The following is a 27,459-nucleotide window of genomic DNA, read 5'->3' as shown; positions in this document are numbered from 1 at the left end:
GAGCCCAGGAGAAGGGGAGCTTCCTCTGTGGCCATTAAATTAGTGCTGTGAGGAAGGGCTGAGCCATCCTTCCTTCCTCAGGGCAGGAATATTCACGGCCAGCTCAGTCTGCCCTGCTCCTTTCTAGTGTGAATGAATTAATTTTTGTATCTCCATTTTGCCAGAAAGGAAAGGCTGTGGCTGATGGAAGATTTCTAACAGCTGTACTCTTCTCTCAGACCGAAATTGCTTCATAGGGTTGATGGTGGAATCTAGGGCATCTTGAGGCTCAGAGAGGAGCAAGTCAGTTATCTGATTATTTGTCTGATTTTCAACTCCTCGAAGTTCAGGTTATTATTGCCTTAAATGTTAATAAGCCAGGACATGGAGACTTTAGCTACTTTGTTCCTTTTTGGCAGTCCCTTCAATACAAGCTGACAGTTCCAAGCTGAAGTGGCTCCATCAGTTCTGAGGTGTCATGGGTGATTTGTTAATAGCGAAATAATAATAATTATTATTGTTGTTGCCAGTACCCAGCATTTAGAAAGCATATTTTCTTAACAAGAGCTTTGTTGTTTAGTCTTCAAAGGATACCAATAAGGTACTTATTAGTATCTCCGTTTGACACATGGGGAAAACCGAGACTGAGGTCATTCCCTTTTCACCTTCTTCCCCCCGTTGGTATAATTTGCTTGTGGAAAGTGGAACTAAGCTTCGCTGCTCAATTCTGGAAACTCCTTTAATGAGGGAAGGGGGCCTGATGTCAACATGAACAGTCTGTATGGGCATTTGTGCTGTGAAGCTATGTCTCCACCTACCCATGGTGAATGGAAAATCCAGTTCTTTGGCTGATTCTAGGGAGCGAAATATTTTTTTTATTTATGTATGTGTGTATGTATGCATGTATTTATTTTTAATCCTTACCTGAGGATGTTTTTTCCATTGCTTTTCAGAGAATGGAAGGGAGGGGGAGAGAAAGAGAGAGAGAAATGTGAGAGAGAGACATCAATTGGTTGCCTCCCTGATTGAGCCTGCAACCGAGGTACGTGCCCTTGGTCAGATTCGAACCTGGCACCCTTTAGTCCGAGGGCCAGTGCTCTAACCACTGAGAAAAACTGACTAGGGCAGGCACGGAATATTTTTAAGTGATTAAATCCCAAAGAGCTTTCTGTAGTAAGAACATTCCAACAATGACCCTTAGTCCTTTCCTGGATTATTGCGTAAATGTAAGGATGACCCGAGCTCCTAGAGGGCCTCCTAAGTTAAAGTAACGGGGGAGAACTGTCTCTCACTCCGGTCTGAATGGGGCTACAGAAGCCATGGAAAGAGAGGCTTCCCGGTTGGATTTTGGGTGATGTGAGGTGCATCCCATAGAGTTTACTTCTGCTCTGTAGTAAGTGGACCGAGTTCTCATGAGGACATTAATTCGAATACTCTGTGTGGGCACTGAGGCAGGTTTTATAATAGCATGAGATGGTAGTGTGAGAGTAAAAAGCTGGAAATGTCAAATTCCTTTGACAGTTGCAAATGAAACCCCCCAGCTGCATAGCAATAAGAGGGCTCTCTCCTTGCTCTTTGTACATATATAGTCAGTGATATATAGCTGCTCTCACTCCTGCCTCAATTTGTGGTGCTCCCTAAACACAGACTGTGCTGCGCTGTTTGGCTTTGGAGTCTTGGCTGTTTCCCATTAGTTTAAGGTGAAAGCTGCACTTAGGGAGCTTCAGAGATCCTGGATGAACTTACAGATTATTATCTTAGGTAGAGTATTTCAGGCCACTCTTATTTTCGTTTTTAAAGATTTTTTTTATTTTTTAGAGATAGAGGAAGGGAGAGGGAGAGAGAGAAACGTCCATGTGAGAGCAGAACATCAATTGGCTGCCTCTTGCACGCCCCCTACTGGGGAATCGAGCCCAAAACCTGGACATGTGCTCTGACCGAGAGTCGAACCTGCGACCTCTCAGTGCATGGGATGAAGGACACTCAACCATCTGAGCCACAGTGGCCAGGGCTCCACTCTCTATTTGTCTACTTGAATAGTTAACACATGCTCGTCAAAAAGAAAGACGATATTAGAGCATATGAAGTAAAGGGTAAGTCCTTTTGCCTTTCCTGCCTGTTCACTCATTCCCTTAATTATGTGGTGATGAAACTGAGGCTCAAGAGCATAAAGGACTGGGCCGCAGCACCAAGGCCACCCTGGCTAGTGAGATCAGGACACTTATTTCCAAACTCTAATCATAAACCCTTTCAGTTATTTCCTGTTACTCCGGGACCTGGAAATGATCCATTGAAACAAAAATTGTAGTAGGCAAGAGGCAATCACTGAGGCTTCATCCTGTGGCTTCTCCGGGGTTATTGGTTGGGCACAAGGGTTGGGGGGAGTGGATTGGTTCATAACTGTGCCTCCGCTGAATGATGACGTGGAAGTGGTTAGTCCTAAATTCAGGACATTTTAGATGACTAATGCCTATGGGTGCAGATTGCATGAGTGTAAAATCCAGCCCCGAAATGGTTGTAACACACCTGAGCTGGGTTAGAAAGCTTCCCTGTGGCTTTGCGGGGTACTGATGCTGAGATTTATTTTGGGGGGTGGTTTGGCATGGCTTGATCTTGCCCCCTAATGGCTGGCTATTGTTTTGTATTGTAACCTTCGTGAGAGATGGGATCTCCCACTTCGCTTCGTTGACTTGTATGGAATTATATGGGAGGAGATAAAACCCAAAATAAAAAAGGGGAGAGTGAAGAGGTGGCAGGAAATCATGCCCACCTTGACTCAACTTCCTGTGCCGAGCGCTTCAGGGAGGGTGAATTTCAGCCCTCAGGCCCTGCGGCCACTGCGCAGAGCTGAGCGGCCAGTGGCACTGAGATCCTCCACTACACCAAGGTTTTTCATTGCAGTGAGAGTTGCTCTCTTGTTCAACACAACTGGCCCTTACCATTTGAATGTATTTAATTATTAAAAATATAATTATTCTTTTAAACCCTTCACTTACATTTCCTAATACTGTTTCTTTCAAAAGATAAGAAAGTTACTTATTGGCTAACTTGTATCAAAAGCGAAGCCAATTTGCCACTTGAATAAAATTTCCTAAAAAATTAAAGAGCTCGCATTGCTCTTCCTCCCCCCTCCCCCAAATGTTCATGTTTTTGTGAGCTAGTTAAAACTCTTCTCTGCCAGGTAAGCAAATATTACCGGATACTGATACATAGGGGTGGTCAAAAGTAGGTTTACAGTGGTTCCTATGGAAAAGAAGACAATAATTAATAAAAATACAAGAATAAAGTCTGTTTTGTGTAGTCACAACTGTGAACCTACTTTTGCTACTTATGCAGCAATCCCCTGCCCCTTGCCTCGCCCCTTGCCTCTCCCTGTCCCCCACCTCTCCCCGCCCCCCACCTCTCCCCACCCCCCTCCCAGGGCTCCCAGACTCCAGACTTAATCTGCCTCCAGCCCCTGGCCTCCAGCTCCAGGCTTTGATTCTACATTTAGCTGCAGTCACTTGGTTCTGGCTTTACCAGCTGTTGGGTCACCAGACAGCCATGTCCCCCTCTCCCTCCCCCTTACTCAGTCAGTCCTCTGGCTAGCTGATATTTTTACTATATTTAATGTTGTTTGATGTTAAATTGTTTACATTTTTACTGTATTTCCATAATTCTGTGGTATGTTGAAATGCTATTTTTAAATCATTACGAGGTTTTTGAGATCTGTTTAATTCTTTGGAAATTCTGTCTTTGAAACCCATCGTGTTTTTCTTTTATCGTTCTGATACTGGGCGTTCACCCTCGATGTAATCCTTCTTTTGGATTTCAGATTTTTTGTTTTTTGTCTTCTAGTTTACCGTTTAAAAAAATTCAATACGCATCTTATACAAATGAGAATTTTCTCTTGTATCCAAATGAAGTAATTGCAATTAAAATGAATAGTTCCATAATATTGTTTATTGCCCAGTTCACATTTTCCAGTTTTCCATGATGTTCTTTCACCTGGTTTGTTCACATGAGAATGTGGTCTTGCACCAGTCACACATGGCACCTGGCTGTTATGTTCTTTTAGTTCGTTTGAATCTAGAATGTTCATATAGTGAAGAGAAGAAGCTGCCTCGTAGGAAGTTTTATTTTCTGCATTTACCTGATTGTTTCCTAGAGGTGTCTGAGCTCCTGAATTTCCTCTTAACCAGAATTTAGATGTGAAAACACAATAGGTTGATGTTGAACATCTTTGTCTAGGATATCACAGGAGATGGATAATGTCTGATGTCTCATCAGTAGATAATATTGGTCAGTGGATCTGGTCACAACCTGGTCCCTCCATTGTATAACTATGTTTTTCCCCTGGAGCCGAAAGAAATCTGTGGAATGTTACTTTGGCATCATATCTATATCTAGTTACCTATTGGCCTTGTGCCTTGTGGGTTTAAAACCGATGGATAATCTTTTGCAGAATCAGTTTCATGAGGAGTTGCACTAAGATGATTTTATTTCATTTCCCTTCTACATTAAACCAGCAACTAGAGTTTTCAACCAGGTCTTGGAATATAATGATTCCTGGAATTCTTTTCCTCAATTAACATTTTTCAAAGTAAGGATTAGTTCAATGGATACCTCAGAAGGTGGTAAATCAGTTTTCTCTGGCTTCCTTTTGTGAATATCATTATGAACTCATGGGATTTTCATAGAGTCAGTGTGTTTCAATCAATGTGATATTATTTTTGAGGTTCACATTGTCAATACTTTGCCGTATAGGAACCCTTCATGCTGGCTCCTCTGTCCTTTTGATGTGACTCTGTTAATGCTTGAGAGCTTTTTATATGATGCAAAACTCATTTCTTAGGCTTAACTTGTACTTTCCTTGCCCCAGACCTAGAATAAGACATTTCTCCAGGGTTCCTATTCCTTTTAGTGGGGGGTGGCATTAGCAATGAGTATGTGAGAGCTAGAGATCATCTCAGCTTGCTGGGAGAATTTGCTTCTCAGTTTAAGTATCTTGACCTCGGAAATATATGTCTAAAAACTGAGTTCATACTGACAATTACAAATCAATTTTTAATATTAATTTACTTAAAATTTTGATTATATAATTATTTTCTTTTACATTGAAATGTTTCATTCCTAATATAAATGTAATTATTTGTCTTTTTCCTATAATATAAAAAGTTTCAAAATAAGATACCAATGTACTTATTAATTAAAACATTGATAGCTAAAATTACTGAGTGAAGGATACTTTTTTTTGTAGTTTTGTGTTCCCAGAATGTATCCTATTGAAGATGTGTGAAGTACCTTGATCTAGTCACTTGATACATGTAGATATGTTTTCTGTTAGTAGCTACCAGTATAAGTTAGAGTAACAATAGAATAACAAATAGATGCTGTATTAGTTGCCCAGGGCTGCCATGATACTATCACAAATTTGTGGCTTAAAGCAACAAAGTATTCTGTGATAGTTCTGGAGGCCAGGAGTCTGGAAACAGGTTGTTGGCTGGGCCATGTTTCCTCCAAAGCCTATAGGGGAGAATCATTCCCTGCCTCTAGCTTCTGGTTGCTCTAGGCATTTTTTGGCATGTGGTGTCTAACTCCAGTCTTTTTTTTTTTTTTAATCCTTGAGTAGAGGGGCATCAATCTGTTGCCTTCTGCATGCTCCCTGACTGGGGATCAAACCCACAACTCAGGTCTGTGCCCTGACCAGGAATCGAACTGGCAACCTTTTGGTGCACAGTACAATGCCCAACCAACTCAGCCACTCCGGCCGGGCATAACTTCAGTCTTTACCTCCATCTTCATGTGGTGTTTCCCTTTTCTTCCCATGTCTGTTTCTTCTCTTTTGTCTTTTAGTAGGTCACTTATTGGATTTAGGTCCCACCTGGATAGTCTAGGATGATCTCATCTGACAACAGTGCTATGAAGGCCTGGGAGTGGGGTGGGAGTGGGGTGGAAAGGGTCAATGGGGAAAAAAAAGCCATCTATAATACTTTTAACAATAAAGATAAATTGAAAAAAAAAAAGATCCTTAACTTCATTGCATCTGCAGAGACCCTTTTTCCAAATATAGTCACTTTCACTCGTTTGGAGGTTAGGACAGGCACTTGTCTTTGGGGGCCACCATTCAGTACACTACAGAAACGAAGATGTATAATGATTTTCATAATAAGCCTGTTGTTCACATACAATCCATGTTGGTGGTGTTGACCATTGGGGGTTAAATTCTACAGACTTAGTCAGGGACCCAGGTAAGGCTGTTTTCAACAGACAGCTTCAGCTTGCTCTGGGGGTTGTCTCCAGTCTAAGGAAGAAAGATCAGGCAGGTGCGCATCTGGGGAGTTTTGGGGCCAGGCTTGGAAATAGGGTGCACCACCAGCAGTCATCCCCCTGGCTAGACCTGCAAAGGGGGTGAGAAATGTGGGCTGGCTGCATGTGCACAGAGAGGAGAAAATGTTGAGTAAATGCTGGTCTCTGCCATGGTTAACAATTTTGATAGCTTCATTTGCATTCAGTATTACAACTTGCTTTTTACTTATGTATTCATTAATTTATTTGTTGAATAAGCAATTAGTTTTATAGGCAAAGGAAAGCAAAGAGTGAAGTGAGATGGCATGGATTTGAGTTTCCCCAAAACTCACTTGGAGGCGAAAGGACTCTAAACGGTTCCTCGTACCAGTTTGTCCTAAGATCCAGCAGCGTGCCAGGCAGGAACTGGCTACAGGACATGTATTTTTGCCAAACTTAAAAACAAACACAAAATTTTGTCTCTGGGTTATCTTCTGACTTGAGATTTTAAAGGGACCATCTTCCTTCTCTTGAAGTCTCCAAATCTGAGGAAAGATACTGAGTTAGTTGCTGTTAAATTAAAAAGAAGGCGAGTTTCTTTCCATTTCCTCCCTGAAAGCAAAGTTTCCCTTCCATTAAGACTCACCCCGGGTCTCTGATTCCTTGATTCTAAATCCCCGGAGAAGCAGATGCCAGCCCAGTATGTTGTGCTGTCTCGTGTTTAATATCTCTGGAGTCACAGAAAATCGAGTCTGAACCTCCTTGAGAGGTTCCCTTTGCCATCCAGTTTTTATAGCGGAGGAAAAGAGGCTGGCCTATCCCACATGGATTGAGGGGGGGGGCAGAAAAAGCGGAGAAGGTATTGTAAAGAAAGGGGGGAAGTATTTCTTTCCATACTAATCCTTTTTGTCAGCTTGATAAAGATGCTTTGTCGGAAGTGCTGTCAGAGCAAGAAGCCTGGGGCTGAGTCTGATTCGAAGCTTTCAGGGTACTTCTGCCCAGATGAACATCACGTTGCCTGCCTTCCTGCCTGGCAATACACATGGAATTATAGATCCCCCAACCCCCCAATAAAAGCACTTCCTAAGCTGGCTCAGATGACCCCCTTATGTTGTGTGAGCATCTTTTGTAAACTTGGGAACATATTACAGGAAACGAAGAATCACATTGGCAGTTTAATGCCTATTGGATAGACTGAGGTTGACCTTTGACACTGTCTTTTAGAAAATAATTTAAGTGATTGATTAAGGTGTTTTAGCCAAGAATTCCTGCTGGGTAATACAAATACTACTTTACGTTGTTTAACCCTTGGACATTTAACTTAGAGTCTGCTGTGGAAGGCTGTTTTTGTTCAACTTTCACAGACAGAGAAGTCAGGCAGGTGTTTGGAAATTATCCAGCAAGTGGTTGAGCTGGTACTAAAAATTTCTGAAATTTTCTGTGTTTTAAAATGTACCATGATGGTTTGGAAAAGTTTTTTGGTTTTGTTTTTTAATTGCCAGTGTATGACCTGGATCACGATCGGATTGTGGCTCTTTTCATCCATCCCGTCCTCAATGAAATGATGTCTTGAGTACACACTGTGAAGAGGGACGTGCTAGCCACGGCTGGTGTGACTTGGTTGGCTGGGCGTTCCCATGCACTGAAAGGTGCTGGTTCGATTCCCGGTCAGGGCACATGCCCGGGTGGCGGGCTCAATCCCCAGTCGGGGGCATGCAGAAGGCAGCTGATCAGTGACTCTCTGTCATCATTGATATTTCTATCTCTCCCTCCCTCTCTCTTCCTCTCTCTGAAGTCAATTAAAAATATATATGTGTGTGCGTGTGTGTGTATGTGTGTGTGTATATATATGTGTGTGTGTGTGTTTATGGTTTGTGTTTTATAAGAAATGGTTTTGTAAGAACCATGTACAGGGCAGAGACTGGATAATCTCCATTAACATGGGGGGTGGACACTACCTGTTTGGATGAGAGCCTGGCTCGCGGTCGCACCTCCAGGTACTAGAAATACCCTCTTTGTGTGGATAGTTGTTTGTTACCCTTATTGCCACTGCTGCTGCTCTTCCTAAGAACTAGACACAACCACTGGGCTGCTGATGTATGTATGCGCTCATATTTTCAGATATAACTTCACTAGTCCGTCTGAAACCCTATAAAATAAACCCTCCCAGTAGACTGGGTCTTGTGCGGATACATCGCTGCCGCAGCCGGTAGGTGTCCTCAGCAACGACCAAGGAGCTCCTCCCGCCCTCCTCTCAGCCCATCCTTTTCAGGTACCGTCTAAGAACTTGATTTAAGGACTAATTTTGACCATGTGGGCGACAGATGGAAATTGTTGTTGGTTTAATCTTGTGATCTGAAGATGAAAAAAAGGACAGGAGGCTGCTTAGAAGAGGTGTTTATTATGTTAAATTTCAAATTATGAAAGATCTAAGGGGAAACCATAAAATATCCAACTGGAACTGGGTTTCAGAGTTAGGTTTTCAAGTTGTTAGCACACATTGCTTTTGTTTTTATGTTTTAGAAGGTGAGTATTTACATATCTGGGAAACTGAGATGTGTGTTGGGTTGGGGGAAGGAGGGAGGATTGGATGAAGATGGTAGATTAAGCAAATCTCGTGAACTGACAGTGAACATGAGGTAATTTGCGTTTCCCTGATGATGTCGGGCAGCTTTTTACGGGCTTGTTTGTCATCTGTGTATCATCTTTGTTGAAGGATCCGTTCAAATCTTTTGCCTATTTTAAAAAGTTGAGTTGTTTGTCTTATTATTGAACTGTAGAAGTTTTAAAAGATATATATTTCCGGAAACACGTCTTTATCAGACATACATTTTGCAAATATTTTCTCCTATTTTGTGTCTTGCCTTTTCATATAACAGCGTCTTTCAAAGAACAAAGTTTTTCTGATGAAGTCTAATTTAGTTTATCTTCTATTTTTTAAGTGGTTCATGCATTTTGTGGCCTAAGAAATCTTTGCCCAGCATCAGGTCACAAAGATTATCTCCTGTGTTTTCTTCTAGGAATTTCATGGTTTTGTTTTTTATGTTAAAGTGTCTGGTCTATTTTGAGTTAATTTTAGCGCAGGGGTGAAGTAAGGCTGGAGATTCAGTTTTTCCCACCTCCATATGTATATCCAGCTGCTTCAGGCATTTGTCGGATAGGCTCTTCTTTTTTCATGAACTACCGTCATATCTTTGAAAAAGCAAAGTGTATGGCCCTATTTTTCTACTGTCTCTTCTGCTCCACTGATCTTTATTTCTCTTCTGTTGTCAGAGCAGCACTGTTTTGATTGCTGTCTTGAATAAAGAGTGTGAATACTCTTCGGTCTTCTGCAAAATTATTTTTGCTATTCTAATTTTTTTTCGCATTTCTATCTAAATTTTAGATTCAGCTTGTCAGTTTCTGAGAAAAAGCCCCCAGGATTTTGATTAAAGTTTTATTAACTCTTTAGATCAATTTCAGGAGAACTGACATCTGAGCAATATTGACTCCTCTCTTCTGTGAACAAGGCATCTTTATTTATTTAGGGCTTTACTGCCTCGTAGGAGGGTTTTGAAGTTTCCCAGTGGACAGGTCTTGCACATATTTTGTGAAATTTATCCCTAAGTATTTCATGATTTTTAGTGCTGTGTTAAGTGGTACAGTTTTAAAGTAAAAGCTTCCAGTGGTTTGTTTCTAGAGAAATAGTGTTTTTGAGCAACTCCTACAATTTCATCAGTCCCCTTATGGAAAAGATGGTTTATGCTGTATCACTGCATTTTCAAAACCAAGCTCTGCCATTAAACACTATCTTACAAACACAAAGACTGCCAACCCCACACTGTGTGTACAAAATCCAGTTTCAATGGATATTATTCGATGTGAAAAAATCATATGGACTTTTATAAATAGTGTTTCTAACACAGTTTTATATTTGTAAAATAATTTATGATGTGAACTGAGACAAATAATTTTCCCCCCCGAGAAAGTATACTGAGTGCTGAGGATCACGCAAAATAAACTCTAAGTGGGCTGAAAAACAAAAACCAACAAAAACCCCACTATCTTAATGGTTTCTGTACTGTAAACAGCAGCCATAACTGTTGAAGTTCGGTATTCTGAGCTTGGTTCTCATGTGTAAGGCTGTGCTGAAATAAATGAAAGCATCTGGTGAGGGCACGATTAGGATCTGATCGCTTTCCCCCTATCTTCAATCCTCGTGTTCTCTGCGTAAGGATGCTTTCTTTGCACGTATTAGACACTCGTTGACTTCAGTGGAAGGCATCTTCCTTCTCTACCTCTTCCCATGTTATCTGCTTTGGAGGTTCCCTGACATACATTACGCCCTTCACTAATATTACAGTTCATTCAGTTCAGCAGGCACCTAGGGAAGTTCTGGAGATTATACCCATGTGTTTGCATGCTGTTTGAATTGGGACAGAGACTCTAGTTAGTATAATTGTAGTCAGAAAACCAATCCTTAAAATATGAGCTCGCCACTCTTTCAAATTTTGTAGTAGCTGAAGAATACTATTGCTTTTATCTAAATCTTGAACTATCTAATGGTTTCTACAAGAAATTATTCTATCTTTATTTTTTTTTCCCTCCGTGTTTTATTTGTATCATACATGGTTAGCTCAGGACACTTTAAAGACCTTCCATATGTTATTCTTGTTTGGAAGGCATCCTTAAGTAAGGTTTCTGGAATTGTAATAAAAATGGGAGAAAGGGTTTTATAGTCCCATTTTTCACCTGAAGAAACAATGAGGTGTGTTTATACCCCTTGCATTTTTACAGGAACAGTAGTCCCCAGAGATTTCGCACAATTTTCCTGAAAGCATAGACTGTAACTATGGTTGTATAATGTAAGTCTGTATCTTTAATCATAACTGAAAATATTTTTAAGTCTTTGCTTACCAAGGATATGCATGTTCTCTTTGTAGACCGAGTAAAGAGTGGGAATCAGGTGTACAAAGCAGGATGTACGATCGGAAGTTTTAATGGACAGGGGACCTACTTGGGAGATTTAAGAAAATGCAGACTTGAGTACTTGATGACCTGGGTCAGGAGAATTTTTGCCTTTTAACAAGCATCCTCAATTGCTTTAGATGCAAGCCTTTGGTCGTGGGTATTTTAAGAAATGCCAATCTGAAAGAAGGGAAAGCTTTGGCTTTTGAAGGGAGAAGACAAAGGATTTGAAGATTATCGTAAGGCTTTTCCAGTATAAATCCGACCCTCCATCACTCTATCCAGCTCTTAGATCCTCAATACCAGTAATAACTATACTTACTGAACACTGCTAGGTGTCAAGCAGCTGTGCGTGGTTCACTCTTTTCTTAGGACAGCATAAGAGAGCAAACAGACTTTATTAGTATGACCTCATTACAAATTCAAAAAATTCTATTAGAACACTTTTTAAATTGGGAGAATGATGAACTGTCAATAGGATTAAAGAAGTGCAATTAATATTACGTATTAGAGAATGAATTATAGGATGTTATGATTAGGAAAGCCCTGTTGAACTAGAAGAAACTTTTGCTAGTCTAAATAAAGGGAATTATTTGGAAAAGTCTCATCAAAAGTTATTTTCAGTCTGAGAGCTGTAATGGAACACTTGGAAAGTTGTCCTCTCCTCTCGGACTAGGAAAATGATTTCATATTCAGAGCTGAAGAATGCTTCGAGGCTCTCCAAGAAACCATGGCTGTGGAATGAATTTGACATGCTGATTTTTCAAGTCTAGCCTAGTGCAGAAATGGCCAGCTTTTAAAGTTGGGAATGCGGAAAGGAGGGTTCTACAGTATTACCCATATATTCTTTCACTATTCAAAGCTCCTTATTGACTCCCTAGTGTCTGTCCTACACATTAGCCTATTATCTGATGTCGGCCACGGTCCTTTCCAAGTTACCATTGAGATCCTTTGTGCCATTACCTTTCATAAACTTTATTACTAGGACCGGGCTAACCTCCTTGAAGACCCTAGCACATGCCCGTGCTTTTCTACTTTTGCTCCTACGTGCCCCCATCTGGAAAACTCCTCTGTCTCCTGCCTCACACCGTCCCAGGATATCTATGTGCTGCCTCTCCTTCAGAACTCAACTCAAAAGCTACTTTCTCCAGGGGAGTTCCTTTGATCATCTCAGTTGGAAAGAGCTTTACCTTTCTTTGAACTTCCAGAGGACCACATATGGTTCTTATCATATCTTACTTGGTATTACGGGGACGTCTGTTGTATCTCAGGGATGAGATTTAATGTTTTGGCGTTGAATTTGTTTCGTTTTGTGCTTTTTATAGAGCGTCTTGCATAATGTGTTCTGGATGAGTGAAGGAATAAAATGACAAAAAATGTGTTTACCTTGGTATTTTTCATGTGGGTCCCTAGAAACAGGAGACTTAAATGTGATAGCAAGATCTAAGGTGTCCAGAGGCAGGGACTTGTTTAGCAAAGTGTTTCATCCAATAATAACCACAGGGGCCCTTCTAAATAGGATCACAGCTGGCACTTGCTGCCTCTGGTAGTTATTAGAATTAGAATCCCATATGAACCTCCTTTCCTGGCCATCTATTGTCATAACTAGGTAGAGTCTTAATACTTTCTCCCCATGTTCTCTCAGCTGTCTTCTTTCATACACCTACTTTCTGTAGGTGGGACATTTTGGAAGCCTCTCTGAAGGTTCAGAATTTTTTGAGGTAGAAGGGGCATGGAATATGCATTCCCTTGGGACTTTGGTTCTCTCCATTTCTGGCCCGGGGGGGGGTGGGGTTGGATCTAGATCTGTTTGTGTACATTGTTTTCTATTTGTATAAATTGTTAGTCCTGTGAAAGCTGAGATGTTATGGCTTCCCTTAGGCCCTCCTGCTTGGGAGCCCTGATTCTGGTCTTCTCACCCCCCTCTCCCCCGGCACTATTTTGGCTTCTGCTATTCAGTATAAGTCGTTTCTGACTGTATACAATATTAATACCCTTTGTCTTTTCTTCTCCCTGGGTACTCATATCATTATCCATTTTAGAGGGTAAACTCCTTGAGGACATAGATGATTCCTGTCAACATAGCTCTGAAGAGCATTTAGGACCAAGTTATGTCCTGTGAAGTAGTACTCACTAATGGCAGTGATACTGGTTGTCATTCTGGCTCATTTAGAGATTGCAGTTTGCTTGCTCAGCCTTGGAAAAGGAAGCCCAACTACTTTCAACTTCTAGGAGGAAGAATTACTCATGTGTAGTGAGCTTATGTGCACAAAAGCAAAGCCCTTTGAATTTTCACTATCGGAAGTGAATTACTGCAGGATCAAAATAATAAAACATTAATGATGGCATAACAATGGTGACATCTAATTTATCCCTGAGGGTGTTTAAGCAATTTATGTAGCTCTGCTAATACACTTCCGAAATGGAGCCAGTGACCCTGTGGCCATCCCAGACTGGGAGAGAAATTCAGCAGTGATTGTGTCCCCCACGAGCCATCCATTTCCCAGAGACTTCCGTATTTTCAGATGTCTCTCTGTAATTTCTCCCTTAAACCTAAGAATATTGAGATATAAGGCAAATTTAAGGGAAAATCTATTTGATTCAAGAGCTGCTTATCCAAATACAATTTATAGAGCGGAAATGCTTATAACATACTTGGTGTAAGTCCAGCTAACATCAAATTAACCTCAATTAAGTAATTTCTCATATAATTATACACATGGGTAGAGAAAATGCAAAGGATTAGAAATGTTTTGCTAGATGAGTGGAGTGTCCAATTCCAATCCTTTATGCAGAAAGGCTTCCAGTGACAAACTTTATTAGATTTAGGTGGAGAAGGGGGAGCATGGAGGGAGGGAGGCCCCAAAGACATGGTTCAGCTGGTTGGAAAGAACCTAAGGCTGCCTGTCTTTGTCTAATAGAACAGGCCATGTTGTAGCATTGCTGATGATTAATTTCATTTACTGTGACTTTGCCTAATTAACTTAGTACACTCTTGTCACAGCCCCTTCAGTTAGTTCCTTTAATGGCCTGGGGCTCTAGCTGGTGTGGCTGCTGTTGGGCATCCTGCTGTGCACTGACCCATGGGATGCCAGGACCCAAGTCCGGGTTGTGGGCTTGATCTCCAGTAGGGTGTGTACAGGCCACAGCCGATCCATGTTTCTCATCGATACTTCTCTCTTTCCCTCGCCCTTCCTCGCTCTCTAAAATCAATAAAAACATATTTAAAAAAAGAGGATGGCCTGGGTTTCCATTTTGGGCCGTGGTAGACTTGAACCTTAGTCATTAAGTGGAGTCTGGTAAGTGCTTCGTCCTTTGCTTATCTGAAGGCCAGCCTGTGTGTAGCTGCCTGGCCTTCCTGCTGGCCGGCGGGGAGGGGAGACCTGCGCGAGCCTGAGCAGATTGAGCTAATGAGCAATGTGTAATAATGAGGGACACTAGGCAGTTTCAGAGCCATTAGAGATACAACACAGACTTATCAGCAGATGTTCTTTCGCTGTGACATTAGTTTGGCTCGCTTACTTCGAGCACTGGCTGTATGCTCCGTACAGTGTTTACAATCTCTTTGTGTACTTTTAAACTTTAAAAACTTACCCTTAATTTATGAGAGAAGTGACTTGTAGATGACATTTAAAAGAAGTTTAACTCTTTGAACATTATTAAAGACTGTGTGCCAAATATTATACATACGGGGACTCAAAGAAGAAAACATATTTCCACCCCTTTAAAAACTTTTATCAAAAGCAATGTGAGCACAGTTATGTCAGTGTGGTAAAAAGAGCAAGGATCAGAGGCTCAGGAAGCCTGAGTCTGAATTCTTGATCTGTGCTGCCTGTGTGTGAGTGAGATTTGAGGCAGTCATTTAATTTCTGAGCCTCAGTTCCTCCATCTATACAGTGGAATTAATCTCAGCTTTACACCTGGGGAGGCTTGAGCGGGGTCAGAGGTCTAAAGAATATGGTCAGATGGGTTATTAAAAGATAAGTTAACCTTCAAGAAACAAAAGTGCCGCCCCAGATGAAACGGTAATTGTATTCCTGGGATTGCATAAATGAAGCCACTTTCAGCAGTGAGAAGACATTTTCTGATTATTACCAGAGAAATTGAATTTCTAACACTCAAAGTAAGATATTTTCAGGCGACACAGAAGCTTAACGAAGATCCTGATTTTAAGGCTTGTCGTCACCCTCCCTCCTTGCATGCTCCTCTCAGTGCCATCTGTGGTCTTTACCTGGATGTGAAGGAATGACTTGGGGCCCTTTTTGGTGGAGGCTTATGGGGAATGATTAAAAACCCCAGAGCAATTTTTATTTCTTCTCCAGAAACATTTCATCAAGAAAGTTTGATCACACAGAGTAAATGCCAAGAGGCCAGGGTGGCGGCGATGCTGTGTTGATTATACACTTTGAAAGAAATTTGTTTTTTATTTATTTTTATATATTTTAAATTATATTCATTGGGGTGACATCGGTTAATAAGATTAAATAGGTTTTCGAGTGTACCATTCTGATCTATATTCAGTATATCGCCTTGTATGCCCACCACCCAAAGCCGTATCTTCTTTCAGCACCGTGCGTTTGACCCCCTTCACCCTTTGCTCCCCGCACCCCGATCTGCCTGCTGCCCACCTTACTATTGTCCGTGTCTGAGTTCCTGTTTGTTTTTCTTGTTTGTTCATTTGTTGCTTTCAGTTCCCTAGTCCACTTACTAGTGAGATGATATGGTTCCTAACGTCCTCTGCCTTACGTATTTTGCTTAGCATGACCGTCTCAGGGCCCGGCCGTGCTTTCCCCCTTCCTCGTGGCTGAGCGGCGTTCCATTGTGCACGTGTGCCACGTCTTCATCCGGTCACCGGGTGAAGGACACTTCAGTTGTTTCCGTGTCTTGGCCACTGTGAGTAGTGCTGCAGTGAGCATAGGGGTGCACGTATCTTTGCAAATGAGAACACAAATGGCCAACAGATACATGAGAAGATGCTCAGCTTCACTAGCTGTTAGGGAAATTCAGATCCAGATCACACGGATACCACCTCACACCTGTCAGAGTGGCTGTTGACATCAGGACTGGTAATAACAGGTATCGGAGAGGGGGTGGAGAAAAAGGAGCCCTCACTCACTGCTGGAGGGAACGTAAACGGGTACAGCCACTGCGGAAAACGGTATGGAGGCTCCTCAAAAAATTACGAATAGAGCTACCATATGACCCAGCAACCCATCTTCTGGATATGTACCCGAAAAATTAGAAATTTGTATTTTAAAAGCTCTTTCAGATGCTAATAGATCCATATTGACAAATCACCATGATTAAAGAATATTTTTTATCTCTAAGAATATATTTCTATATAATGTAACTCAGGTTGAGGACTTAATTTAATTAAGCTACCCATTATCAGTGATGTTGAACTAGTAGGTAGCTAGTTATTGAAAGAATAGCATGTGGGAGATGAAACAGATCTGTAAGTGCAGGTGATGGAAAACTGCCAGCCAAGCCAGTTTGGGGTTTCAATTCAAAATCTAAAATTCTAATATTTAGAGAAAAAATACTGGTTTAAATAAATATGATGTCAATAATATATCCAAAGTCCTTCAAAATAAAAATGTTTTGTCAAGGTGCTGCCATTCTCCAGTGTATTCCCCCAAATATTTCGTTTATCCAAATGGCCATATCGAAGGACAGAAAGAAAAGGTTTGGTGGGACAGGTGCTGGATTTATAACTCAAACAGTAGTTCCTTTTGAGATTCGAGAAACAACCTTAAGTTTCAGGAAAATGATTGGGGCTTTGTATTCTTCTGCCATAACAGTTTTATTTGAGTCCCTGGATGCAGGCTGAGTTTTTGAGAAGTAGCTGTAATGTCGACCTACTGTGTTTTAAAGCATCAGAATTCTTCTTTTTCTGTTTCTGGGAAATACATTAGTAAGTCACTCACACAAGTGAAAAATTTGCCTAAAACATAGCAGCAAATGCTATAATAAACACATTTGAAAAAGTATGAGTATATTAAATTTACACCTTGTCCATAATTTCAGGGGAATAATTACAAGGAAATATTTGCAGGACCAGTAAAAGAATATACAGGGGCGGGCAAAAGTAGGTTCACAGTTGTGAGTACGTGAAATACCATTTATTCTTGTATTATGTTTTATTAATTATTGCATTTATTTGTATTATAACTATAAACCTTTTGCCCATCCCTGTATTTTAGAGAAAACCTTTCCCGGTCTTAAGTAGGAAATGGAGAAAGCTGTATTTATTGACTGTCAAAAATGGGATTCACTAACTGAGCAAATGCCAATGTTTTATGCACTGCTCAACCAGAATTTGTCATTTTAAAGGAATAAATATGGCTCTTCCAGTGTGAAGACTTTGCCTAAAAGGACAAACATTAGAAATCTCTCAGCAACTCTCCACAGATTCAAATTTCAGGTCCTCAAGCAAATACTGCATTAGCCAGAGTTAAAATTCCTCGAGGTTCATGTGTTAGGGGCCTTATAGTTAGAAGTAATTGGTTGCTATAGCAGAGGGAGCACAGTTCTGCATTGTCACAGGTCATAGGATTTATAACAATCTGGATAATTGGAGTGTATTGTTAAAAAGCATAAGTTTTATTTTATCCTAATATATCTCTGGCATCAGCTGTTATTATACACAAGGTTGGAAATAGTAACTAGTCCACTTTTCTGATCAGAGCTTTCTTTTTGTGATTATTTAGCCTTCAGCTGAACTGTTGCTGAAAAGTCAGGATAGTTGGATTCTCTCAGATCCCTTAGCGAAGTGATGGTGATTTTAAATTAATAAAAAGGACTTTATACAGACACAGTGATGACACTAGAGATATCTCTTATGATAGAAAATTTGGGGAAATAATTAAGAAGAATACTCTGATCTTTTTATGTTAACAGCTTTGTTGACATATAGTTTATATACCATAAAATTCACCCTAATCATTTTTTAAATAAAGGGGAGGAGATATTGATAAGCCGCTATAAGTCACTTCTCTCTATTTTAAGGCATAATAAAATATATAAAATATATATACTTTCACTAATAAGATTATTTTTTTGGTAGTAGTCAGATGATCTTTAGCATTTCTAAATCTTAAGCGAGCAAGATTAGAGTGAACCAGGAAGAGTGTTGTGGTTCCCTGTGTGGGAGAAATATAATTCACATGGGGATAAACAAGTGCTTGAACATGCTGGCCAGTGTCAGTGTTGGGAAATACCAAAACATCCCATTGTGGCATAAGCAATAATCAGGTTTAAAAGAATTTCTAGAAACAACATCTTTTGGGGTGTACATAGAGGAGAACCTGATAAGAGTTGTCCTGATTTCATGATGAATCTCTGTTTTTCCTTTCTAGAGCTGATATATAATTTAAACATTTTTGTGTGTATGTGAAGTATAGCATATGTCCAGAAAGGCTGCGAAACCTAGAACAGCGTAACAAGTAAGATAAAGCCAGCGCCCATGTAACTACTGCTTGGGTCAGGAAATAGAACATTGCTGACTTCTCAAGGAATTCTTTGTATTTCCCTTCCCCCACCTCAGGCCTCCAACTATCATTTTTAATGCTAGTCATTTCCCTCCCTCCCCCTTCCCTCCCTCCTCCCCCTTACTCTCTCCCTCTCACATGGACACGGACGTAAATAAGACCATGTATGTATGTGTCCCTAACCATTAAAGCTTAATTTTACCTGTTTTGTGTAAACCTGTATAAATGAAATCACATGTTCTTTTTGTCTCAACACCAGGTTTGTAAGACCCATCTATGTGGGAGCATGCAGTAGATGCAGTGTAGTTTATTCGTGCTCTTTGTAATAGACCATTGTATGAACATAGTACAAGTACTTATCCACTTTATAGTTTGTGGGCATTTGGGTTTTACCCAGTTTTTTACTACAGCTTATTATGCTGCTTTGGACTTTATAGTCTATAAAATCTGATACACATGGGCATGAGTTTCTCAAAGTGTGGTCCCTCCACCCACAGCATCAGCATAAAACTTGTTGGAATGCATATTCTTGAGCCCTACATCAGATCTATATACAAATATCATTCATATACAGATAATGCATATTTCAGTGATGGTGCTTTTGCTTAAACTATTTTTGGGTCTTTTAGTTTGGAACTGCCCTTAGGGGCCTGTTAGCGATCACACGCCTGGGTATGCGAACACACAGATACACACACACTCTCACTCCAGTCACTTAGCAATACTTATTATTCATTTTTGAAACAGGTCCATTTTATTGAGTTTGAGTCAGATGTTTGTTTTCCCCCCAAAAGAATTAATATTCAAAAGAGAAAGATTTGCTAACATTGAAGACGTTCAAAAGAATATGCAATAGACTGAAGACCTGCCGGAAGGACCTGCTTACAGGGCGGGCAGAACATTACTCCTAGAATGGAGGCTGCAGAGCCCTGCAGAGAAGGCAGTGTAGGCTCTGGAGTGCGGCAGACGTGGGTTCAGGCCCATTTGTACCACCCACAGCCGCGTTATCTTAGGGAAAGGCCGAGTTTCTCTGAGCCTCGGTTTCCTCCCATGCAGGGAGGATGATAGCACCATTAGAACATGATTATTTTCAGGGCCACGTTCATTCTGCGGGTGCCTTTCGGCCCTGGACCAGCAGTATTAATCTGTTTGTACATTGCTGATTGCCATGCCTTCATACATGCCATGCTTTTTACTTTATTTTTATGCTACCTGCAGGAACGATTCCAGGTGAAGAATCCTCCACATACATACATTCAGAAGCTCAAAGGCTACCTGGATCCAGCCGTAACCAGGAAGGTAAGCGGGGTTTATTTCCACTTTCTGTTACCACTTCCCCATGAGCGAGCAGAATCCTCTGTGTTGGAGGAGACCTTCCTTCCTCTGCATCGTAGCCTGTGCCAGGGCCTCCAGGAAAACAACCTCTGGAGATGAAGGTGAGAAGACAAAGAAAGAAGCCGTCCTTCTCTCGTGAGGATGTGTTTAAAAGTACTTTCCTGAGATGGGAGTCCCGCACCTCTGATGGTTATTGAGTCACTGCCATGTCCAATTACACAGGCAGTGAGTCCAGTGCAGGGGTGTGGGGGCCCCCAGGAGAGCAGGCCCAGCAACGGGCGGATTTGTCTTTCATGTCTGGGTGCATTTCCAGAGACCTTGAAAAATCACTGGGCTTTGTCATCCCAGCTGGACTCTCACATCCTGTGTTGATGCTTTTAGCAGCTTCCCCGCCCCAACCCTGCCCCTGGCCCCAAGAAGGTAAGGAGAGAATAGCTGGTTCCATTCTCCACTGACTCTCTCCTCTTACAAACAAGCCCTGCTTTGTGCAGCCACACAATTGGTTTACACTGATCCTCGTGGTCGAGCATGCAGCCTGGCACAGCCCTGTGGGCCTGGGGCGGGCCTGGGATGTCTCAGGGCAGAGCCGTCCCTGCTCAAGATGAGTAAAGGGTTCTTCTCTAGAGCGCGCTTGTTTTTTCAGTTGACCTACCACAGCTCCTGCTTTCAGGGCTGCAGCGAAAATACATGGAGCTGAATTCCCTCTGCTGTTTCCGTGTGTGACTCAGGAGAGAAGAAAGGACACTTTTCCTGGTTAGCCACTGTTTCCAGGGCTCTTGTATTTAAAAAAAACAAAACAAAAAACGTCCTTTCTCTTTATTTTCTGCTTTCACTCACCACCACCTCCTTTCCAAAAAAAGAAAGTCAAGCAAAGGAAAACAGCTATTATGTCCTTTTGGAAGTTCATGTTAACATGCAGGCAAGTGGAAATCAAATCTCGACATGAGGATGAAAACGGACTGTAGACCCTTGCTGTCGGCTAGACGCCATATGGACTTGAACGACACAGCCTGGTCTTCTGAGCATGTACCTGTCAAAGCCTCACAGCACCCACCCCCTCCCAAATATGGCGCACACATGTTTGTTTTTTAAAGAGCTTCTGTCAGGCCTCCTAAATGAGACAGCTGCTTAGTTCTTTGTTTCATTTTTGTTCATCTCCTCCCCCCAGGATGTAGCAGCCTCAATTTCATCCCATTAGAGAGGGTTAAGTGGAGGCACACCCATACACACAGAGCATAAGCAGAAGACCCCAGGTGGTGTTCTGGGCTCTTTCTTTGCACAGGGGCAGCAAGACTGTTTTAGAAATACTTTTTAGGAACCCCCAGACTTATGCGCCTTCAGGCTACATGGCTCAGGCCCCAGCATTAGGCACACTGGCCCCCAGCTGAGCGGTGCAGAAATGCCGATGTCTGTCCACAAGACCGAGAGCTTCCCTCACGCAGAGTGTGTTCCATCCCTATACAATTACTGCAACATTTGTGAGATTCTGAAAAGAAAGATGGAAATATGTGAACTCCTAGAGAACTTCTTAGACTCCAGCCCCAAACCCCACAGGGAGGAAGATGCTTGGAGCAGAGAGGTGGCTTCCTTCTGGCACAGGCCCAGCTCTCCTTTGGAACAACTATTCCTGGGTTGAGGCAAAGAATATAAGACAAAAAACAATGAATAAGCTGTTCAGAAAGTGTTTTTACTCCCTTGCGAATAACAGTAAAGAGGCCCAAGACAAAAGATGTCCATTTGGCTGACCTTTGGTCTCTGCCCTGGACCCTGTATTCACCTGAATGGCCTTGTTTGGTCTGTGCCTCAGCTTTTACCATCAGTCATTTGGTGCAGACGGAAATAAGATGGATGTTGGATCCACCAGCTCTGCTTGGCCGATTTCGTCGGGAGCTGGCAGGAGCAAATGATCTGTTCCACTCAATGTAACTGTCCTGCTTCAAGCCTGGGGGGAAAGGAGATTTTGTTTGGAATAAGGCATGGCTTGCAGTTAATATGGGTTTAAGATTCTCAGCTATAATGGGAGGGGGAAAGAAAAGATTTCAAATCAGGGCTTTCAATTTTAGCCAGACAGTCTAGGCTGAGCAGGCTTCCCTTAACTGTGTCAGGAGTCCTTGGGTACTTCATTCATTAAGCTTTTGTTCATCTGGAACGCAGGATACTTCATTTGCTGTCTTCTAAAAAAAATATAAGTGTATTCTACTTCGATTTTCTTCTAAGTAGTTCTAAACCCTCCAGGGTAGGGAAGGAAGAGCCTAAATTAGATATCTCTGTGACCAGAACTCTCCAAATCAGCTTCCTCATTTAATACCAGGCAGTTCTCAGTCTGTGCTTTGCAGGTGGAGGGATTGCTCATGCCTGGCATGGAAAAGGCCACAGACCATGAAGAAGGGAGCCTGGTCCTCGGTGGTGGTGAAATCTGTTGTCTAAGTCTCTAGGGCTCAGCTGCCTCCGTGGGCCGGTCCCCGGGTCTTCGTCTTAGGGAGAGGGCCAGGACAAGGGTGGAGACTGCTAATGGATGGGACCTGGCTCCTTTTAGCTGGTCCCCACAAGCACCCGGTTTCTCTTTTAAAGCAGTTGGCATCCATCGTAGTAGTGCAGAGTGTTAGCACTCACTGGTTTTGTGTTTAGAGAAGTAGCCCAGAGTTCTGCTAAAACTCAAACAGTTCCCAAGAGAGTACAGTACAAGGGCCAGGTCAGCTTAGTTTTACCTCAGGTATCATGTAGTTGCCAAAGTGTAGTGTTTCCCATAGTGAGTGACTAGTAAATGGTATCTGTTCCTGTCGTTCCCATTATCTCATAGAGTTTTGTTTTGATATACGCCTCTTAGTCCTTCTGCAGATCCCCTTTTATACTCTCATATGTCCTCGGTGCTTTGCTGGGTGCCCTTGTGGCTGACGATGTCTGGAAGGCAAGACCTGGCCCCAAAAAAGCACGAGGCAGAGTTGGGAACCGGCGAAGGCCTCGGGGAACCAGCCGGAACTGTAGCTGACTCTGCCATTTCTTAGGCCTTTCTTGATAAAAGAGGGGAGTGCGCTGCTTTTTTTCAATGCATTGAGGATGCTTTTATTTCCCATATCCCATTGTCCCTAAATTCTAGAAACCTGAGAAAGTTTTTGGGGTGCTTTAGGAACAGCAACCAGGGGGAATCTGGGAGACTATTTGCTTCTTGAGGGCTCTGGTGAGAAGCAGTTGGAGAAGCAAAAAGCCTTCAGAAGAGAAGAGAAGAGAGCGACAGGAGCCGCCCATCCTGAGCAGGGCACCAGGTTCCACCTGTGGCATGGCCTGGCTCTCCCCACGCCCCAGCCTGGAACCCCCCTGCCACACTTTCTCCCTGGCTTCCTGTCCTTGCACGCCTTTGTCTTTGGAGCTGGATGACCCTGTTCACCCTGCAGTTATGGCAGCAGAGACATGCTTCTCACACCCTGAGCTAGAATTCCAAGCCTTTTCCTGAGAACAGTGTGACCTGCAGGTGCCTTGGACCTATAGGAGAGAAAGCGTAGAACTCTTCTTAGAGGCATTGCACGTCAGATGTCCTTCCAGAGTGGCCTAAGACTTTAGTTACTGTAAATAAACGTTTCTGCAGGAAATTGTGTTCCAAAGAACTGATGCACAAGGCAACCCAGGGAATCCTTGGAGGCTGTGTAGAGTCGAGAGGATAGGGATGAAGACATTTACTGTCAGAGGAGGTTCATTGGAGAAGAAGGACATGAGGGAGTTCCAGAAGGACCAGTGGGGTTTTACGGGCACAGGAATGAGGAGGAATGTTCCAGAAGCAGAAGGGAGGTGCTCCAGAGGAGGGGCCTTCCCAGTGGGGGCTGGTGGGCAGAGGTAACTGTGAATGCTTATTTTCGGGAAATGCTAGGTCATGCAGGAAAGAATTAACATAGCGGGCCTGAGACTGTTAACCTTAGGAAGACCTGCTTGCAAGGTTGGCTCCTGGTTGTCAACTGGGAACTTGAATTTCAGGATAGTTCCCTCCATTCCCTGATAAGAATGACTCACAGTGCCCAAACTGTTTCTGCCAACTGTATGGTTTATGCCGAATGCCTGTTTTCCTCCTGGGAGTCTGGACTTCTGGTACGTGCTCTAGGCAGAGCTTGCCTAAGTGACCCAGCCCCCAGTGAAAACCCTGGGCACTGAGTCTCTAATGAGCTTCCCCGGTAGACAATATTTCACAAATACTGTCATTGTGACCCTTCTGGGAGAAGACTCTTGGAAGCTTGTGTCTGGTTTCCTCCAGCTTCACCCCAAGTATCATTTCCCTTTGCTGATTGTACCTTTATTCTGTAATAAATCCTAGCCATATGGACAACTGTATGCTGAGTCCTAGTGAATCATTGAAACTAGGGTGGTCTCAGGGACCCTGACACATAGGTATGTTGGTGAATATTGTCATATTTTGGGGTAGAGGGAAAGTAATCTACTTACTCAAAGACACTTAGTACATGAAATAAGTAATTTTTCCCAATCCTTTTGCCTCAGCTCATTTTCATGATAAGAAAATGTGTGCTTTACAAAAAGAAATGTGAGAGAAGCTCACTTCGGCAGCAGAGCTATTTTCATATTGTGTTAAACTTACTACAGGTGAGCTAGTTTTAGCAGTTGCTAAAATATGTTTTGTGAGAATATGTGTTCTTGAATTGTAGAAATTCAGACGGCGTGTTCAAGAGTCCACACAAGTGCTAAGAGAACTGGAAATTTCGTTAAGAACCAACCATATTGGGTAAGTTTAACATTTAACGTTTAACATTTTAGCTCCAAGGCTTTTGGACACTTTACACAGTGACTGTATCATATCTAAAGAGTTAAGCTTCCTTACTTTTTGTTATAAGCTAGGAGACTGAGGTTTAGGTGGGTGGGACCTGTGTTGGTATGAATTGCTCCCTGTACAAGAATTGGTAGAAGCCCAGCAGGCAGTCCTTGATTCGATAGATTTATAACCATTCTAAAATTCTTTGCTTCGGTGCAGTAGTGAGTGCTGGCTTCTTGTGTGCACAATAATCCTTTGGCAAATTAGGAAGTCCTAACCAGTAATGTAGACAGAGATCCTGGAAGACCTTTGAGCCTTTATGGGAGTTCTCTGAGCTGGTTACTTGAAATTGCTCCATTCTCCGTTCCTCAATTGCCCGGCCTTTCTGGCCAGAAGGGGACAAAAGCCTAGAGTGATGTCACCTGATATACCTCATTTCACTTAGAGACTTTGTTCCGAGTCTCTTCTTCCTACATCTCAGAATTTCAGGACCATGAAATGTAAATCCACTCTAGAAAATAAAATTTGAGGAATCTCTGTGCTAAGCGTTTCTGAGTTTTCATGCAACAACACGGTTGCTTTGCCTCAAGCAAGTACAACTTTATGACATTCTCACGTATTCCTGGGATGGCATAATTGTACAGTGCCTTAAAATAAGGAGGTTTGTCTCCAAGGCAGAATGATATCAGGTATCCTGTAGCCTGAGTTCTTTCTACAGTTTCTGTTTATACCCAGCAAGTTATTTAACCCTCTGGGTTTTGAATATTTGAGTTTTACGATGAGAAGACTATATAGACTTTAGATCTTTTAGAATTTTCCCCTTTGGCATTCTTTGCTAGGTCTTTTGGACATGAAGTTTTATATATATATTATTTTATAGTTTTACAGAGTATTCTGTAAAATAAATATATTACATAAATAACAGTTTACTTCTGCTTTAGACTGTTTGCTGGAAGCCATTCTCAAATGATTAACTTTCACAGTTATTTTAGAATAACCTTTTTTAAATTGCAGAAATGCAAGGTTGAAATCAACCCAGGGGGAGCCTGGGTAAGAATGTTCATTTCCTAAAGGATCACTTTGCACATTTGTCACCTTGAGAATGAAGTATTGAAAAAATGAACCAATTCTAACCTAAAGTTGAAAATCACCTTTATCCCAGGAAATGGGTTATAGAACAGTGGATCGTTGAATCATGATTTAGAACTGGAAGAGAAATTAAGGATTACCTAGTCTGTCACTTTACAGATTAAAAGAATTAAGGACCAGAGAAGGTGAGTGAATCCCACAAAGTCTACAGCTGTGGAGCCAGGTGCTTTGGTTCAAAATGCTATTGTTGTTTTTTCTTATGTTGCCTAATCCGGCAGCTCTTTCCTGAAAGGAAATAAGATAATCAGGGTTCTGGGATCAAAGCAGTGAGGCTTGTCTGTTGGGGGTGAAAACGGTGGTAATTTAATATAGTTGGGCATCCAAGCTTAGGAAATTTACATACTTTGCAATATTTGTGCATCAGGAGCTAGATTCCATTTTGGAAGGTCCGACCCTATACTGTTTGCACCACGTCTTGACTAAAAGTGTTGGATTGATCTGCAGCCAGGATTTCTACAGATTGTCAAAAAGCATTTCTTCAAGCATTGCTGGAATAATGTGAAATTGACCATCAAATACCAACGCAAGGTGATCATTTCCAGTGCATAGTTGGCTGAATAGTAGAGCCCCGGTTGGGTTGACGCCAGTGCAAATCTGCAAGCAATTGGAGGGGTTTGTTGTTCAGGATACTCTAGGCGTGTTGAAAGAGGCTTACATTGCTCTCATCTTCTCCAGCTGAAGTGTTCTGTGTGTACCACCTGTGTGGGGCACTCGGAGAGGTTTGGCTCTGAAGGAGAAAAATGCGTGGAGGAGCATTGTCTGTCTACAACCAGTTACTGGCCTACCCTTACATGGAACACAACCACACACCAGGAGTTTGACCTACCTTGGCTGTCCTGAAAACCCAAACCAGAACTGGACCCTTGATTGTGAAAACTAACTGGCTTGGACTAATTTGGCGGGGAAATTTTCTGAAAAGTGACTCAGTAATGTGAAAGTAATCAACACAATGAGGAATTCTTGGAATGCAAGGCGCTAAATAAGGGGCCCATAGATTTTATTGTACTCTTTAAGGTACCATAATAGAAAGGTAATGGGCGTCCATTTGCCTTACGGAGTGATCTTGGTTCAGGTTTTTGTTATGCGCCTTTGTTTGTTATTTGACTTTAGATAAGTTCATGTAAATTCTCTGCACTTACCATATGATCTAAGTTAACTTCTTATCTATAAAATGAAGATAGTAATAGTCCATGGGAATGTTGTAAGGATTAAATGAAATAATTCATAAAAGATCTAATATAGGGTGTAATACATAGCAATTACTCACTATATGATAGCTGTTGTTTTTTGTTACACTTGTTGAAGGTAATATTGTATCTAATAATATTTCAACAATATTATGTAATATATCCCTAAGGAATTCCATGCAGAGAATGTTGCCTTCTCTATTTAAAATGACGCTGACACCCAGGAGATTGTTGCCTACCAGAAATTAAAAGAAAGAATTACATTTAAAGTCTACTCATACTGAAAAAATTATTCTTGGTGCATACTTGCATTTCAAGGTTAAAGTCTAGGGCTTTGCTGAGATAACATTCCAAG

The 27,459-nt window shown here is 41.8% G+C and overlaps 1 protein-coding gene across 5 annotated transcripts in view; it reads left to right on the top strand.

The window, feature by feature from the left end:
• The window catches only part of FMNL2 (formin like 2), a 274,074-nt gene that overhangs the window by 157,770 nt on the left and 88,845 nt on the right, over positions 1 to 27,459 (top strand). For all 5 annotated transcript variants that reach the window (XM_081142879.1, XM_081142875.1, XM_081142878.1 and 2 more), the window contains exons 3-4: positions 19,902 to 19,982; positions 24,665 to 24,741. In XM_081142879.1, coding sequence (XP_080999005.1) covers positions 19,902 to 19,982; positions 24,665 to 24,741 — 158 coding nt within the window. The remainder of the gene's footprint in view (positions 1 to 19,901; positions 19,983 to 24,664; positions 24,742 to 27,459) is intronic.

The sequence above is a fragment of the Miniopterus schreibersii genome (assembly GCF_964146895.1).
Source record: "Miniopterus schreibersii genome assembly, chromosome: 7".
NCBI classification, from domain to species: domain Eukaryota; kingdom Metazoa; phylum Chordata; class Mammalia; order Chiroptera; family Miniopteridae; genus Miniopterus; species Miniopterus schreibersii.
The sequence above is the reverse complement of the archived record's forward strand: the minus strand, read 5'-3'. Positions and strand labels throughout refer to the sequence as shown.